General features: G+C 33.5%; 2 protein-coding genes across 2 annotated transcripts in view; one reads left to right on the forward strand and one right to left on the reverse strand.

The window, feature by feature from the left end:
• LOC150076793 (putative RNA-binding protein Luc7-like 1) overlaps positions 1-266 on the forward strand; it is a 180,175-nt gene extending 179,909 nt beyond the window's left edge. Inside the window, exon 10 of the mRNA XM_090386712.1 lies at positions 63-266. The gene's annotated coding sequence lies outside the window, so the exon portion shown is untranslated. The remainder of the gene's footprint in view (positions 1-62) is intronic.
• Positions 1-15,269, reverse strand: part of l(2)41Ab (lethal (2) 41Ab) — a 142,875-nt gene that overhangs the window by 24,463 nt on the left and 103,143 nt on the right. The window contains exons 15-17 of the mRNA XM_090386656.1: positions 13,096-13,216; positions 6,572-6,760; positions 3,605-3,763 (exon numbers count right to left, since the gene is read on the reverse strand). Coding sequence (XP_090242782.1) covers positions 3,605-3,763; positions 6,572-6,760; positions 13,096-13,216 — 469 coding nt within the window. The remainder of the gene's footprint in view (positions 1-3,604; positions 3,764-6,571; positions 6,761-13,095; positions 13,217-15,269) is intronic.

Here is a 15,269-nt window from a genome sequence, read left to right on the forward strand (position 1 = left end):
TATAAGCAGAGATGAGATTTTACTTTTTGTAATGATAATTACAATTTTAAAATTCTTTTCAGTTTCAGGATGGTGTTGCCAACTGCCCATTCTACATGGGAAGCATTCAGATTTGAGATCAGAACCATTCATAATTGTAGAAGCTGTTAAGGTTTTTATACCAACTAAGGGATACTTCAAAGTTAAAACCTAAATGAATGTCAGATGAACTAATGAGACTAGTGGCAGAGGATGCTTATAAATTATTAGGCAATACAGAAATCTACAGTTGATATAAACTAATCTAAAATCAAGTCACTAAGGGTGTTAATCAAGCTAGAACAGATAAGAGATCTTTGGCTAACAGATAAATTATTAAAAGGGGATGGAGAGTTTAATGTGGGTAGGTTTTTTTTTTTTCCCTTGTATAAGCTAGCTTCCTTTCACTATTTACTATTAATAATTTAAGTGGCAGCCATTTTATTTCAAGATGACAGATTGAAATGAACCACTTATGTGTATTATAAATTTGGCTTGGATTGGATAAACATAAATTATATAGGGGAAGAGATATAAAAGCTCGTTTTCCATTTTAGAAGCTAAGACAAATTACAGAATATCCTCAGACAATGGCATACAGGTGACCCCCATATAACATGGTAGTTAGGTTCCCATAAAATCTTGTGTAGTGTGAAACGGTGTTATACTGGACTAAGAACCAGTACAAAAAGGAAGGGGGGTTACGTTCCACAAGCCAACAAAAATACATCATTTTATAACTATCAGAAACAGTAATAACTGAACAAACATCTTACAAATTGCAATACATATCAGATAATGTACGTTCATTTAATTTTCTGCTTCTTCACTGCTGCTAAGAACAATTAAATGAGAACATTTTCTCTGTTGCAGAATATCTTCACCTTCCGAACTTTCTTCTGCAGCGTCTAGATGTTGTGTATCTACTGCTCTCTTTAAAAAAAAATCAGTAATCTGGGTTTCTTTGCTTTTGTTTGATAGATCTTTGTAAATTGGCATGGTATGGAGCTAAGCATTTTTAAAGCTCTCTTTTGAAATTTGTGTTCCTCTCAGTCAAAGGATCTACATTCAGAAAATAAGATTCTAATTGCTTGGCTAAGTTTATGCCTTCCGTTTATACTTTCAGTGTAAAATTTGGAACTTCAGAATTTTAATCTGCACTAACATCCTCTGAATTGATCTGGTTTACGTCCGATGCCCTTTCCACCAAATCTACTTTGACAGCCTCTTTTCTACCAGTAATTCTTGAATGTATTCAGCAGTCGTATCATCAAACCTTCCTGCCGACTTAGCAATATCTACTATCGTACCAATTCCAGTTCAACCATATTTCCTGAATGAACTGACTCTGGCCATACATTATTCCAACACGGTTTTAATATTCATGGTTTTTTCTTTGAATGATAAAGTTATGATTCCAATAGTCCACAACTGAGAAATGTTTCCATCACTTCAATAGATTTGGAATCAATTTTTTCCAAAATCCATTGTAAATTTTCTGATGTAATGAGTTTTAACGGTAGATATAATGCCTTGATCTAATGGTTGAATTAAAGAAGTTGTATTAGGTGGTAGGAGCATTTTCGATGGCTTAAATCATTTGGATGGCCTGGAACGTTATCCAATAGTAATTAAACTTTTATTAGATTTTTCTACAGCTGGCACAAAACAATTTAGAAACCATTCTTTTAATAAATCGGCAGTTACCCAAATTATGCTAAGTTCCTTAGTCATAATTCAGGGCTGGAATTTAATGCACAACAAAGAAATTATTCCGATATGGTTCTTAAGAACAAAGTTTAGTAATGCTTTGAAGTCACTTTTTTTTTTTTTTTTTTTTTGTGATCTCAGACAAGCACAATTCAATAGCACGGAACCTAACATGGGGATTTCCCAATCATTTTTTTTTGCATAACGACTAGCAAGTCAACAGCGGGATTCACAAAAAAAAAAAAAAATGGAAATGTTGAAAAATTGCATCCAACATAATAATAGGGTTTTCTCCACAGAAATACTCAAAAATACCTTGTTATGCAAGGTTTGCCACAATTTATCAATCATGTTAGAGCAAAACTGTTGTTGTAGAAGTACCATGTTATATGGGGGTTACCTATACATTTTTTTCCAAAAATTTCTTATAAGACCAAGTGAACAGTTATATTTTCACAATGCAAAGAAAGTGACTGCAAGCTACTGCTGACCATCTATATAATATAATGCACTGTTGACAATAAAATACCTTTCTCTTACATTCAGGTTCTCAATACTGATAAACAGTAGAAAGGAGATATCATTCCAAGAGTCCTTATTATTTCATTAGTGAAGAAAGCATAAGGAGCTGTTATCTGGTTACGTTATACTGGGAAAAAAAAGTAGTTAGTCCTCTGACTCAACTTGGGTGAAGTTTGAGGAAGATTGAAAATGTGCAGATATCTCTTGCACACCACAAAGGGTATTCTAAGTGTGATCTGAGCAACTGCCTATGTAAATCTGATTTTTGGAGTAAACATCATGGAATCTATAATTAAGGATAATTTTTCCTGGATCTGTTCAGTTTGGTAAGGTGTTAGGAAGCAGTCACAACAGTACAATATCCAAGAAATAATTTTGATATAAGCTTATTTAAATTTTAGACTTGATACAAAGTAGGTGGTAGATGACTTTCATCAACCGGTGAAATACCACCACTTTGCTTATTGGAGGCTTGAAGTGTTTAGTCTCTAGAGCAAAGTTTCCGCCCCCCCCCCATACTTCTCCTTCAACCCATGCACGGTACTAAGTACTATAGGTTTTGATACCTTTCGTGTTTGGGGTTTTCATAAAAAAAAAAAAAAAATCCCACGTGAACATTTTATGCATGTTAGCATTGGGGCATGGGTTGTACAATAAATAAAGGGATTAGTATAAAAAGAAAGTAAATCAATTCACGGAAACTAGGCTTATTCAGCCTTAAAAGAAAAAAAAAAGTCACCTGGCTCAATCTTATTACTGCCCAACCCAGCCTTAAATTTACAAAAGTACTCTAATTCTACAAGAATAAGTAACAATTTATTCTGACAGTTGATAACTGTAACTAAAAGGGAAAAAAGAAGTTGCCTGGTTTAATCTGTTTACAGCCCAATTCTGCCTTAAATTTACAAAAACATTCCATTTCTAATATTAAATAAGTTTATTCCAACATTTGATTAACTGTAACTAAAAGGGAATTTTCTTATACTACTCTGATATTAATCCTTAATTTTAAGTGAATGTTCTCTAGTTTGTGTCACCTTCAAAATAAATTTTTTATCAAATAACAGTACATAAATCTTTTGCATTTTAAAATCTATTACTTTGCACAAGGCACTACATCAACAGCAAATATGTCAAGAAACTTTGTTATATCTTTGTCCTGAAACAAACATTTGAATATTAACTGACTTGTACTGCAGTACCGAATCATATTTAACTTAAATCTTGATGTGCCGAGTTAAAAGAACTTAGAGTAGCAAAATTTAACACTTAACCTGCACAAAAAATTAGCACCATGTTCTTGAAAATATAATTATTTCACTGAAAGATACCACCAGAAATAAGTGTTACTTACTTTAAATTTTTCCCTTGCTTTTTTGTGCAGTGCTTCTTCTTTGCTTTCAATTTGTAATTTAAGGGAAGGGATATCTTGCTTAAGAGTTTCAGTTTGCTTTGCTAAATCAGCCTGCTGCTCAAGAAGAGTAATTAGTTTCTCTTGCCAAATAGCTAGATCCTATACATAAAAATATGACTTAATTTCTGCATTTTTCATTGTAGTGTGCAATATTCAGACAAAAAAGTAATGCTTATGTAAAATATAATACAGACAGTTCTCGCTTTACGAGTTTTTTTTCTCCCAAGTATCAACAAAATCTGAAAATATGAACATTAATTGCAAAAAATGAATGTTAAACAGTTATAATACAGCATTCCAAACCATGTGCGTAGCTATACAATGCAGTGTACCCCGCTTTACGATAGTAATCAGTTCCAGAGACACCATCGTATCATTAAAATACTGTAATGTGAACCCAATAACACATTGTTTTTTGGTAATTTGTTTCAAGATCTCAGAAGTTGAAAATTTTACTGTATAACTAAGCTCTCCAAATCCCTCTAAAATGTCATTCTTAACGTCATGAGCGTGACTTAAGGCCATATAAAAGGTCGTGAGCGTGGTTTGTAAACTGTATTAGTTATCAATTCAAATCATTAAAATGCACACTTTCATCGTTATCATATGTTCTGTTATACGAATCAATTTTAAACACCTTTGTGATATTTTTCTAAAGCACATTTCTGGAGGTCACAACCATAAGACAATTTGCACTTTCCGGATTATTGGGCTTTTCTGTTACTGCAAGCAAATTATAAATGGGTAGTATACCCAATCTTCTTGCATTTGCGAAAATACTGATAGCTGGAATTGTGTGATTTTTTACGTTATTATGGTGAAATGTGTTTCCCCTTTACTGAAATCTTCAATCATATAAAAAACAAATTTTCAGTATCTTCTCTTCATTCCTTTTATTTTAAGCTTCTTAAACTTGTTACTCCACGCGAATCGTGTTAGTTGCAATTTGTGTGTGCCGTTAAAAAATGCTTATGCATGCAATTGTGAAATTTATAATTAAAAGAGAAGATTATCTTGGAAACAAATGCCTCTTGAAGCATTTCTGAAGATGACGACTCCTTGTGCAACAAACCAATGAGTGCCGAGCCAATAATGAGTGATCAACGAGTGCATTTAGTCGACGATGATGAAGAATAAACGTGCTTTTTTAACATTTGTAAGTTGTGAATAATTTCTCTATTATAATTTCTTGATTTTACAGGCTACGTTTTCATTTCTTTCAATAAATCAATCATTGTTTAAACATAAACTAATTAGCTAACTAATTTCATTGTTGTGAATGTAACCCCTGTTTTTAACCTTATGTCTATGGGAAATAAATTCCCGCTTTACGAGCGCGCATTAGGAATGAATTAACTCGTAAAGTCGAGAACTACCTGTATACACAAAAGTTATTTTAATTTTTACTGATTACTACACCTAACCAAAATTTGCCTTTTCCAAGTTTTGATGGATACACAGAGACATAAACACTATTACAAATCTCTGAACTTTTACGTTCCAAACTTGTATTTTTTATGACTCAACAAGCATTGCTTTTTAACCCAAACCTTCTATATACACAACTTACTGCAAATAATCTTTAAAATAGAATGAAAGAATTTTACCATATATTACACCATAATGATTTATTCTGATTATTTCTTATTTTCATTTAATACAGGAAAAAAAATTATTCAACTAGTGCAGGCCTTCCACCTTTCAGTCAGTTATTTATACCTTTCTCAAACTTTATTCAGTCTTCGTTTTCATCATTCGATCAGCTTAAAATAGTGTTTAAAGAAAGTAAAATGGAATTAATAAGGGTACTAATGTGTGAATTTTTACACTCACTGATTTTGAGAGAATATATTGGAAAGCACCAAGAGAAAAAAAACGTTTGCTGACCCTAACTTCTTTATAGCTAGCAGATTCACATTCATTCAGTGAATGCAAACTTTGTCAAATAAACACTACTTATTAACAGAATATTTCACTAACTTGCTGAGACATTTATCATCTCTTCCTCTCCCCTCCTGCCAGCCACTTAGAAATTATGACTAATCAAAAGCTAAACTTAATGAAATATAATAAAACTAAATGTCAGTCAAATCTAAAATTAATAAAGAATTTAAGTTAATTATGGAAAGATACCTAAAATAGCCCTGCTTCTTAGGGTTATTTTATTACTAAAATATAAAATCTTATGTCTTATTTATAAATTAAAACTTAATTTACAGAACCAATAATATTATAAAGAGAGAAACAGACCAAATCAAGGGCCTTTGCTGTTGGTGCACCTCCCTGTGCAGGAAGAAGGGTGAAGCACTTTATGAACCTTTTCCCAGAAGTAATAAAATTGTTAGGGATAGGAAATCAATATTTAGAACAAGTAATCAAAGTTATATTAACAGTATTTCTTTTGTTTCTTTGGTCATTACTAATGAACAAAGAAGAAAAGAAAACTTAAATTTTTTTAATTTTCATTAAAAAAAGTATCTTTAGTCAGATATGTAACAAAGCAAAAATTACAGCCACAAAAAAAAAGAAGAAATAAAATAATAATAAATTGTCACTTGATCAGTAGGAGATTTTTTTTTTTTTATGCAGAAGATGTAAAAGAATAAAGAAAAGGATTTCAGCCACTTCAGATAAAGTGCTCATTTTGACTATACATGTGTATTTGTTGTAACACAGACTTCATAATGCATCTAACTGATAAATATTAACCATTTCTTATCATAAGCAAGTACTATTGACAACAGAATATACGAAAAAGCTTTGATTTTCCCTATTACGTAAGCATAACTGTACTTATAAAGTCGAATATTTCCACCATTCTACTAAATAAAATATTAAACCATGACTAAGCAAATACATTTTTATGCTAATTATATTTCTTTTAAATGAAGTGGCAACACTTTTTACCTTCTGTGCTTGCTTATTTTTCCTTTTCAATTCTTCTTCTTTTCTTAATATATTACGTTTAGTGTCTTTCTTCTTCTTCTTTTTTGATTGAATTTCCATCTTGCTGAACATGTAAGCATGATTAACTACTGCTTTTTCCATTTGTTGAACTACCGAATCTTCTTCCTTTTTAACTTGTATTGAATATACCTAATAAATAGCATTAAACTGTGCATTCAAATTACTGATAATAACTGCAGAATTTTAATTCACTGCAATGTTTTAACTTACAGAACTTGGTTTTCTATTATGGTGAACCCTGCTCATATGCTAATATACAATAGTATATTTAAAATAAAAGTTTACTCAACACTAGAGTTTAATAATTTAGGAAAACACTGTTTTTGTGTTTCTATAATCTGTCAATATTGACTTTCTCTTATTGATAAATGTGGAAATATTAATTGCTATATAATTTTCTACCACGCCAGGAGATAATTCTGTCTTTAATTCATTTAAATTTCAGCTGACCAAGCTTGGTTTTCTTTCCTGAGAACCACAGGGGAAGAATCATTAAAGAGATAATTATCTCATGGTGTGGTAGAAAATTATACAGCAATTAGTATTTCCACATTTATCAATAAGAGAAAGTCTACTATCTATATACCAGATGTAAAAATAAGAAACTCAAAGCATTTTTAATTGTTCATGCTGTACTCCTTTTTACACTGTTGCTCTGTAGGATGTCTTCAAATGGTATGAGATAGTCTGTATTTATGGTAAAAAGCATTAACTAGAAATGTGGTGACCTTGCTGAAAAACAAAAAAGATCACTTCACTCCAGTGGTGTGCTGGTAAATTTTACCAACCGGCTCACTAAAAATAAAAAAAGACCAAGAATATATGTGTATATAATGTAAGTTTTACTGATTTACAATTTTACAAAGATTTCAAATAATAATAAAATATTCATTTTTCTATTGTAATTTCCATGTTGCCAATTGATTCTCACAAAATGTTTTTGTTGACATTTGCCAAGCTCTTGTATCCATAGCCAATCTATGATCCATAGCCATTCATCAAATCAATCATGATTTGATGAATGGAGCTGCATTCCAGTTTTGCCTGGGCTGTTTTTTCTTAGAGAAAACCTTATCAGGTTCACGACAATTCTAGAAATGCAAAATCTTTGATGGACTTCAAGCATGGAAATGTCATTACCTTAAGAAGAAGTGGCCTAAGCAAATTTAAGCGGATGTTTGTTGGAAATAATATTCCTGTAAAATTGCTAGCAGAGATAATCCCTACACAGGCCGCCACGTACAGCAGGGGAAAGGAAGCACAAAGGGTGCTGAAATAAACATGCTTAGGTAGATTTTCCATGTCATCGTGTACAAGCTTATCACCCAAATGCCACTAGCCATTGTGGATTGAAGTACGTGCCGCTCTACAGTTTATAGCCATTGTCAGTTTAAGAACCGGCTCATGCAAGCAGGCTCCAGCATACTACTGCTTCACTCCTTTTATCAAGAAATATAAGGAACAAAATCTCAACCAAAGGACTATACTTGTTTTTTTGACGTGTTTCTGGCTATCCTGTTAACATTCAAGACATTTACGGCAACATGAAGAAGACACTTTAATGTCTTTTTTTTTTGCTGTAAATGATGGACTAAGGGATGATAGCAACATTCATAACCTATTATTTCCACTAAACCACTTGACAACTGATCGCCGAGGGAGACAATGAGAACCATCCATCGCTTTGGGATTTATGGAGGGGATACAATATTAAGAAGTCTACAGACAACATTGTGACATGGGAGAAAATCACTTGGGTCATGATGAATCATACATGGTAAAATATATGGCTGGAGTGCATTCACAGTGTTTAGGAATTGCCAGTGCCTCTGAAATTCAGTTACAGATTGTGGAATTAGCAGATAAGATTGGCTTCGAAGAAGTAGATTAGCCCAGATATTGAGACATAAGTAACAGCTGACACTGGAATTGCAAGATACTAACCTGACCAATATGATCTGATTGAGCTAGGGCATCAAAGGGTAAGAATGCTAGAGAAAGAGGACATGCAGCCAGTACCACAAGTAAAACAGCTCACAATGAAGAGAATTTCAGAAGCCTCCAGTTTGTTTAAGAAAGGGATGGCCAATTCCATTAAAGATGACCCAAACATGAAATAGTGCATCAAATTTATTTGAATATTCAGTGATCTTCTGGGCTGCTATAACAAACAGTATCAAGAGTAGTAGCAGCAGCAGCAAAATTCTGTTTGGCCTTCTATCCTGCACTATAGCCTGAGATGCTGATGCACTGTAAAACTCCTATCCATGGCTTCTTAAAATTAAATAATTTGGTATGACTAATATAGTATTTGTTTTGTTAACTGGCTTAATTTTTTTTTAATGAGTAGTTAAGTAAAGCTTTTAATTAACTTGGTGAATCCAAACAAACATTTAACCACAATATCACATCATGTTTATATTATGTAAATGTAACATGCAAAATACAAGTCCAATTTATATCATTTCCATATATGTCTTGCTTCATACAAACACATCCCCAACATAAATCAGAGACTGTCTGTATTGGGATGAATTTAGCTGATGCTTTGCAATGCGATGTCTGCAGTACTCGTGCAGAATATCAAAAATATATCATCTACATGTTTCCAAACTCAGACAGGATGTATTAAGATCATTACTGCACTGCTATGCTGGAATCTGGCTGTACAACTGGACATCCTTAAGATTCTGATTTTTTTCCTCCCTCCTTGGATAGCATGACACTTTTCCTTGTAGTAAGTGCTGTTGAATGGTGAACTACATTGCTCGACAAAATTAACAGAACAAAATGTTTTTTGTGAATATTTTATTGTGAACAGTATTTCCGAAGGTGACTGTTTGATATAATAAGCATTCTGGGATGCACATTCCAATTATCCAATAGAAATCGATCTATCACCTTACAGAGCCATTATGCAAATTATTCATGCCATTAAAACACAGTTTACAACCACATCACTTCATTCCCATTTTTTGGCTTGCTCAGTGTGACAACCACATCTCCAGTGCTCAGGATGGCAAGTCATCATCGTTTAGATGATTCTTTGAGATGGCAGGCTGTTGGATGACTTGAAGCCTGCTAGTCGCAGGTGGCACATTGGCTTAATGTGTCACGCAGTGTTGTCTTGGCATTATGGAAGCAGTTTCAGGAGACAGGAACCATTACAGCCCTTGCCCAAGGGCTGCATCAACCAGAACAGACTGCTATCTGGCTCTAACAGCAAGATGGTACCCTACGATGTCTTGTTATCAATTGTCTCTTGAAGTTCCCTGCTGCAGCCACAGGTAAAAACATTTACAACCATACTGTGTTCAGAAAGCTCAATTCAAGTAGACTCTTCGCAAGGAAGCCAATGGTTTGTATCCCATTAACCCCAAACCACCACAGAGCTCGTTGAAACTGGTGCCATGAATATGTGACTTGGAGCCATTACAAATGGGAACAGTTCTGTTCTCTGATGAGTCCTGTTTTAGCTTACAAACAGATTCTACATGGTATTTCATCTCGAGTCAATGAGGAATGTGGTACCATCCCTCCAACATCAGAGGAAGGGCACTTACAGTGGAAGTGATGTTCTCATGTGTGGGCAGAATAATGATCAACGGCTACACCCTTCATGTTTTTGATAGGGATACTGTAACTGTACACAGGTACTGAGAACAGATCTTCAAACCATATGTTCAACTTTTTAGGGGTGCAGTTGGCCCAGATTTTCTTTTCATGCACAACGATGCCACTACACAAAGGGCTCAAGTGGTGGAAGAATATCTTGACTGCTGTGGCCAGCATGATCAGCAGACTTAACATGCTGGCCAGCATGATCAGCAGAGTTGACTATTGGCATTGCATGCCAATAGTCAACTCCTCAGTCACTTGGTGAGCTAAGGTTTGTGCTGGTAGAAGAATGGGATTTGTTGCCACAGAATCTTATAGATCCATATATCAAGCATGGTTCACCACTCTCAGGCCTGTTTAACTGTGACACCATACTGATGTCATGTGATCATATTTTCGACCATCTTGTATCGACTTCTGTAATGTGACTTTTTTTTTTTTTGGTAATTCTTATACAACCCCTATAAATGTCCCTTATAGGGGCTGTATAAGAATGTCTGAAGTTTCTCGATGTCTTCTCATTTCATCGTTATTCTATGGTAGACCACCGTACCAAATTTTGTCCTGCTTCATAGCAAGCTGCATGAGTTACACGTTTTATGTGTTCTGTTAATTTTGTCAAGTAGTGTAGTTCTCCTAATACAATTATATTTAAGTATATTGAAAAACAAGAGAATAAGTAAATGAGAAAAATCAAATACTTTTTTTTTAAAGTAAATAATCACAATTTCATTACTTGGGTGACTGACAGACTTTATAAAATTATAGTGTTTACTTATGGTAACTGTCATAAATAAATGCTATGAGTTTACAAACTTGCAATAGGAATTCTGCTAATCAAACAAATGTGCTTCTTCATACATTCAGCACGTAGTGCTGAATGTATAAATTTATTTCTACAGCCAGTACAGTATTACACAGGGATAAGAAGGTTTTTATTTCTAAATAAGTAAAACTGCACTCTCTCAACAGCCTAGCTCCAAGCAGTTCAACTTCTAACAACTCCTTACAACACAAGAATTAATAAACATACATGAAATTATTGTATCAGCACTTAGAGAGAGAAAAAAAGTTTTTTTGTGAGTAAATAAAATTTCATTACTCTGTATTTTCATACTGATTTAATGCTATAATAAGCTACATGAACATAACTGGAAAGATGAGCAGAAGTGAATGCAGCAATAGGCTATTCCATTGGTCACCTACCTTTTGCCAATTTCTCTATGCAACTAACTTTTATTTCTATGTGCAGAATATGTCAGTAAAAAATATGAGAAAGAGAAGCTCACAATTAAGAAATATGGGCAGAACAAGTTGTCATACAAAAAACTATTTGTTTTTTATGGATAAAATAACAAATAGAAATAAATAATGAATTTAGATATGAGATAATATTTATTATTTATAATAAATAATAAGAAAATAAGTTAATCACATTGATAAACTGGCAGAAGTATTCACAGTTGTTCACTGAGCAAGTTACTGATGTGTTTTCAGTTTACCTGTACATGCTTGAATTTTCACATTCAATTTGACAATTCATGCTTGTTTAGATTTACTGTCCAAAGGCCGAAAAGCTTAAAATTAGAAATTACCAGATCCTGAGATTGCTGATTTTTCAACATTCTACTTTGGTGGTTCCATGACTTTCTTGAAACTAGCCTGCTCTGGTGCACTATATACATTACATGTTTCATTCTCATTGGTTAAGGCACAATTTTCAGATAGGCTTTTCTAGTCTTAGTTACTGACAATGGCTTTCAAACTTCATTTTTGAATTCATCAGTTCTCTGACTGACCATCGTGAAGCCTGGATTTGAAAACATTAGAATACAAACTTGGAGGGGGGGGGTTGTGCGAGTGCATGGCCTGCAGCAGGTGACATTGAAACGTTGAGGAGTGTAAAGCAGTTTCTGACGAAAGCAGTAGCAACCTCTCTCTCTCTCTCTCTCTATATATATATATATTCCACTAATGATTAACCTAATTTGATGACTTGTAGAAGTGTTGAGGGGAGTGATTTGAAAATATTCCGGAGACTGTTACTGATATGGCATGTCGAAATGTTTCATTTATCCTTGTGTAATTACTGAAAAACCCGTGCAGTATTTATTATGGAATAAATAGTTTGTGCAAATTATTTATTCCACAATCTAAAAATAAGAAAAATAAATTTCAATATTCAGCAATACTTTTACCAAATAATGCTTTTGTTTAATCATACAGCAATCAAAGGCATAAAAAAATTCATGCAATATTTTATTGTTATCTTTGTTTGGCAGCCTAACTGGGGTTCTGTTAAACAGTAAGGCATATCATTACATCATCAAAATCATTTACATACAACTAAAGTGTTCTGTCCTATCAAACTTTGAGCGAAATTCTGGTACCTAAACTTAGATGTTTTGTTCTGTTGCCAAGGTGTGGTTCTCAGATAGTCTCAGTTACTGATGTCATCATTGACAGTTATTTTTAATTTAAACCCAACTGCTGGATTCAGTTCATCAGATTTTCTGCTATTATTCCATTTTGATCATGGTTGTAGAAGTGACAAAATATTCTACATTTGTGAACAAAAAAAATATTTTGAAATATCTCTGGATTTATATCTCACTTATAGCAATTAGCTAAGTAACAATTATATCATTAAACTACCATTACCAAAACTGACTATACTGCTAATTTTACAATATAATAAAATAATAATAATAAAAAATTCAAACTATACTAAATCTTTGTTAATATTTCTCTATTTGCAAATTTCAATGAGATTGATAAATGAAAATGGACACTAACCCTATGATATCTGTATTCATCAAAAAAAAAAAAAACTAAAAAAGTTTTACCTGTAATCGTCGTAATTTAGATTTCAATTCTTGGATTTCTTCTTGGTGAACATCAGATTTCAGTACTTTTTTTGTCTCTTCGGCCATACGCAGTTTACCTTCCCAAAGAACAGCTTCACGTCTATAATGAAGAATGTATTGTTTCCAATGCATGTTGCATGTAAATGTGCAGTTATAATTGATTCATGTAGTATGATTATAGCATAATAATGAAGATTATTATGCTATAATCATAAAGATCACTGCTATAATTTACAGTTGTTTTCAATCTTATGAGAGAGAGAACCCCAAAAAGAAAAGAAAAAAAATAAAATAAAAAGACAAAAATTACAATCTTCACATACTGATTACAAATGAAAAAACAAGTTTTAAATTACAAATTACAAATGAAAAAATAAATTTTATTAAAAATGATACAGATCAACAAAATATGCACACCAAAAGACATGTTTAACACGAAAGATTACAAGTCTAGCAGTCTGAGAAGGTATATTTTACACATTTTATTACATCAGTAATTTCCAAACTGTATATTGATATATGCTCAAAATTACTCAAAGGAAATTCTTCAGGAATAATGTCCACATTTTTGTTGTGAACATTATTCCAGTGATGACTACAAAGGCTGCCACTTGAAAGTGGTCAGGCTGGGTATATCCCCCATGTGCAAAGTCCAAAAATACTGTAAATGTCTAGTATAATGGAGGTGGTGACCACCAAGGTAAGCATTGATTATATAGTGGCTTTCGAAGTGAATTGCCTCTTCATCAGCTAGTCTGACCAACACCAGACTCGTGATACACGATCATGCCCAGCTGACTTGTGATATTGTAACCATCAATATATATACGTAAAGAAATTAGTGAATCTGTGTGCCACTCAGCAATATTATATGGAGGTGAATTTCATCACCACTATGCTTAATGGAGTCTTGAAGTAGCCAAAACTTAATTTTGTCTTCAGGCATATTCTACTGAAAAGTTTGGAGAACCTCCAGCAATTACTTCTGACCTTTTGTAAGATTTTAAGCGTTAGGCACAAAGACCTTATAAGTACACATCCATGCACTGGCAAAAGCCAATCACTTAATGGATGTTTAGTTATAAGGTTTTATGCCTAATAGTAGTGGCGATGTATGAGATCCACAATATGAGATCATATATTAAGTAGCAAAAGCAGTTTCTGCTGAAGGTGCACTTAATCTTAACTAAATTGTCGAATTTGCTGATGACCTGGTTCTGGTGGGAGTGGACTCTCACAGACAGCTGGAAACAAAAGCAAATGCAGTCTTAAACCAAATAATAAAGTGGGGCCACAACACATAAGCTAAAAATCTCGTCTAGTAAAACAAAAGCTATACTAATGAAAAGGAAGGTGAGTGATAGACCACCAAATTAAAGAAACCAATTTCTTATGCAAAGAAATGGAAATAATTTGACATCATTGTAGATCAAAAGCTAACGTTCGTATAACACATATTATACATTAAAAGTAAAGTATAGAAGTTTGTTGGTATGATAAGGAGAGTCACCTGCTCAGGCTAGGGGTTGAGGGGGGAAGGCCCTGACATCACTCCTTACAGAAGATAATACTGTTGGCCATAACTCGAGCATGAAGGACCACATTCACCTGTGACCTCCAAGTAATAACAGAAAATCTTCCACTTGACCTGGAGTAATATACAGAGGGTTAATGTATAATTTCCAGGAAGCAGATGCCAGCTACAATACTGAATATAACAATAAATCTGGCAAATAACATAAAATAAGAAAAGAAACAAATCCTGCAAAAACGTCAGAGAATGGTAGAACAGATGGAATGCATCCACACTTGGTAGAGCAACCTACAGGTTCATTTCTCAGATTATTAGCTCGGACTTAAGAAAATCCCTCTGGTTTGCATGTCATCATTATCATTTGTCATGGACCCTTCAATCAGAATCTCTACTCACTGGGTTTGGCAGCCCTGCATTGCACATGTGGAGAAGAAGAGTCTTGGGAACATGTCCTTCACACCTGCCCCAACTATGACCTTACCAGGAAGTTGGTGACATCAAAGGTAGAGCCATCACCAAGAGAAGAATAGCAGCTACTGACAGTGACAAATATAAACAACTATCAGCTTATTGCAGTGGAAATCTCCATTATAAGAAGGCAAAAAAAAAAAAAAAGGGT

Source organism: Mastigoproctus giganteus, chromosome 12 (genome assembly GCF_048544385.1).
Source record: "Mastigoproctus giganteus isolate SK-2022 chromosome 12, ASM4854438v1, whole genome shotgun sequence".
NCBI classification, from domain to species: Eukaryota; Metazoa; Arthropoda; class Arachnida; order Uropygi; family Thelyphonidae; genus Mastigoproctus; species Mastigoproctus giganteus.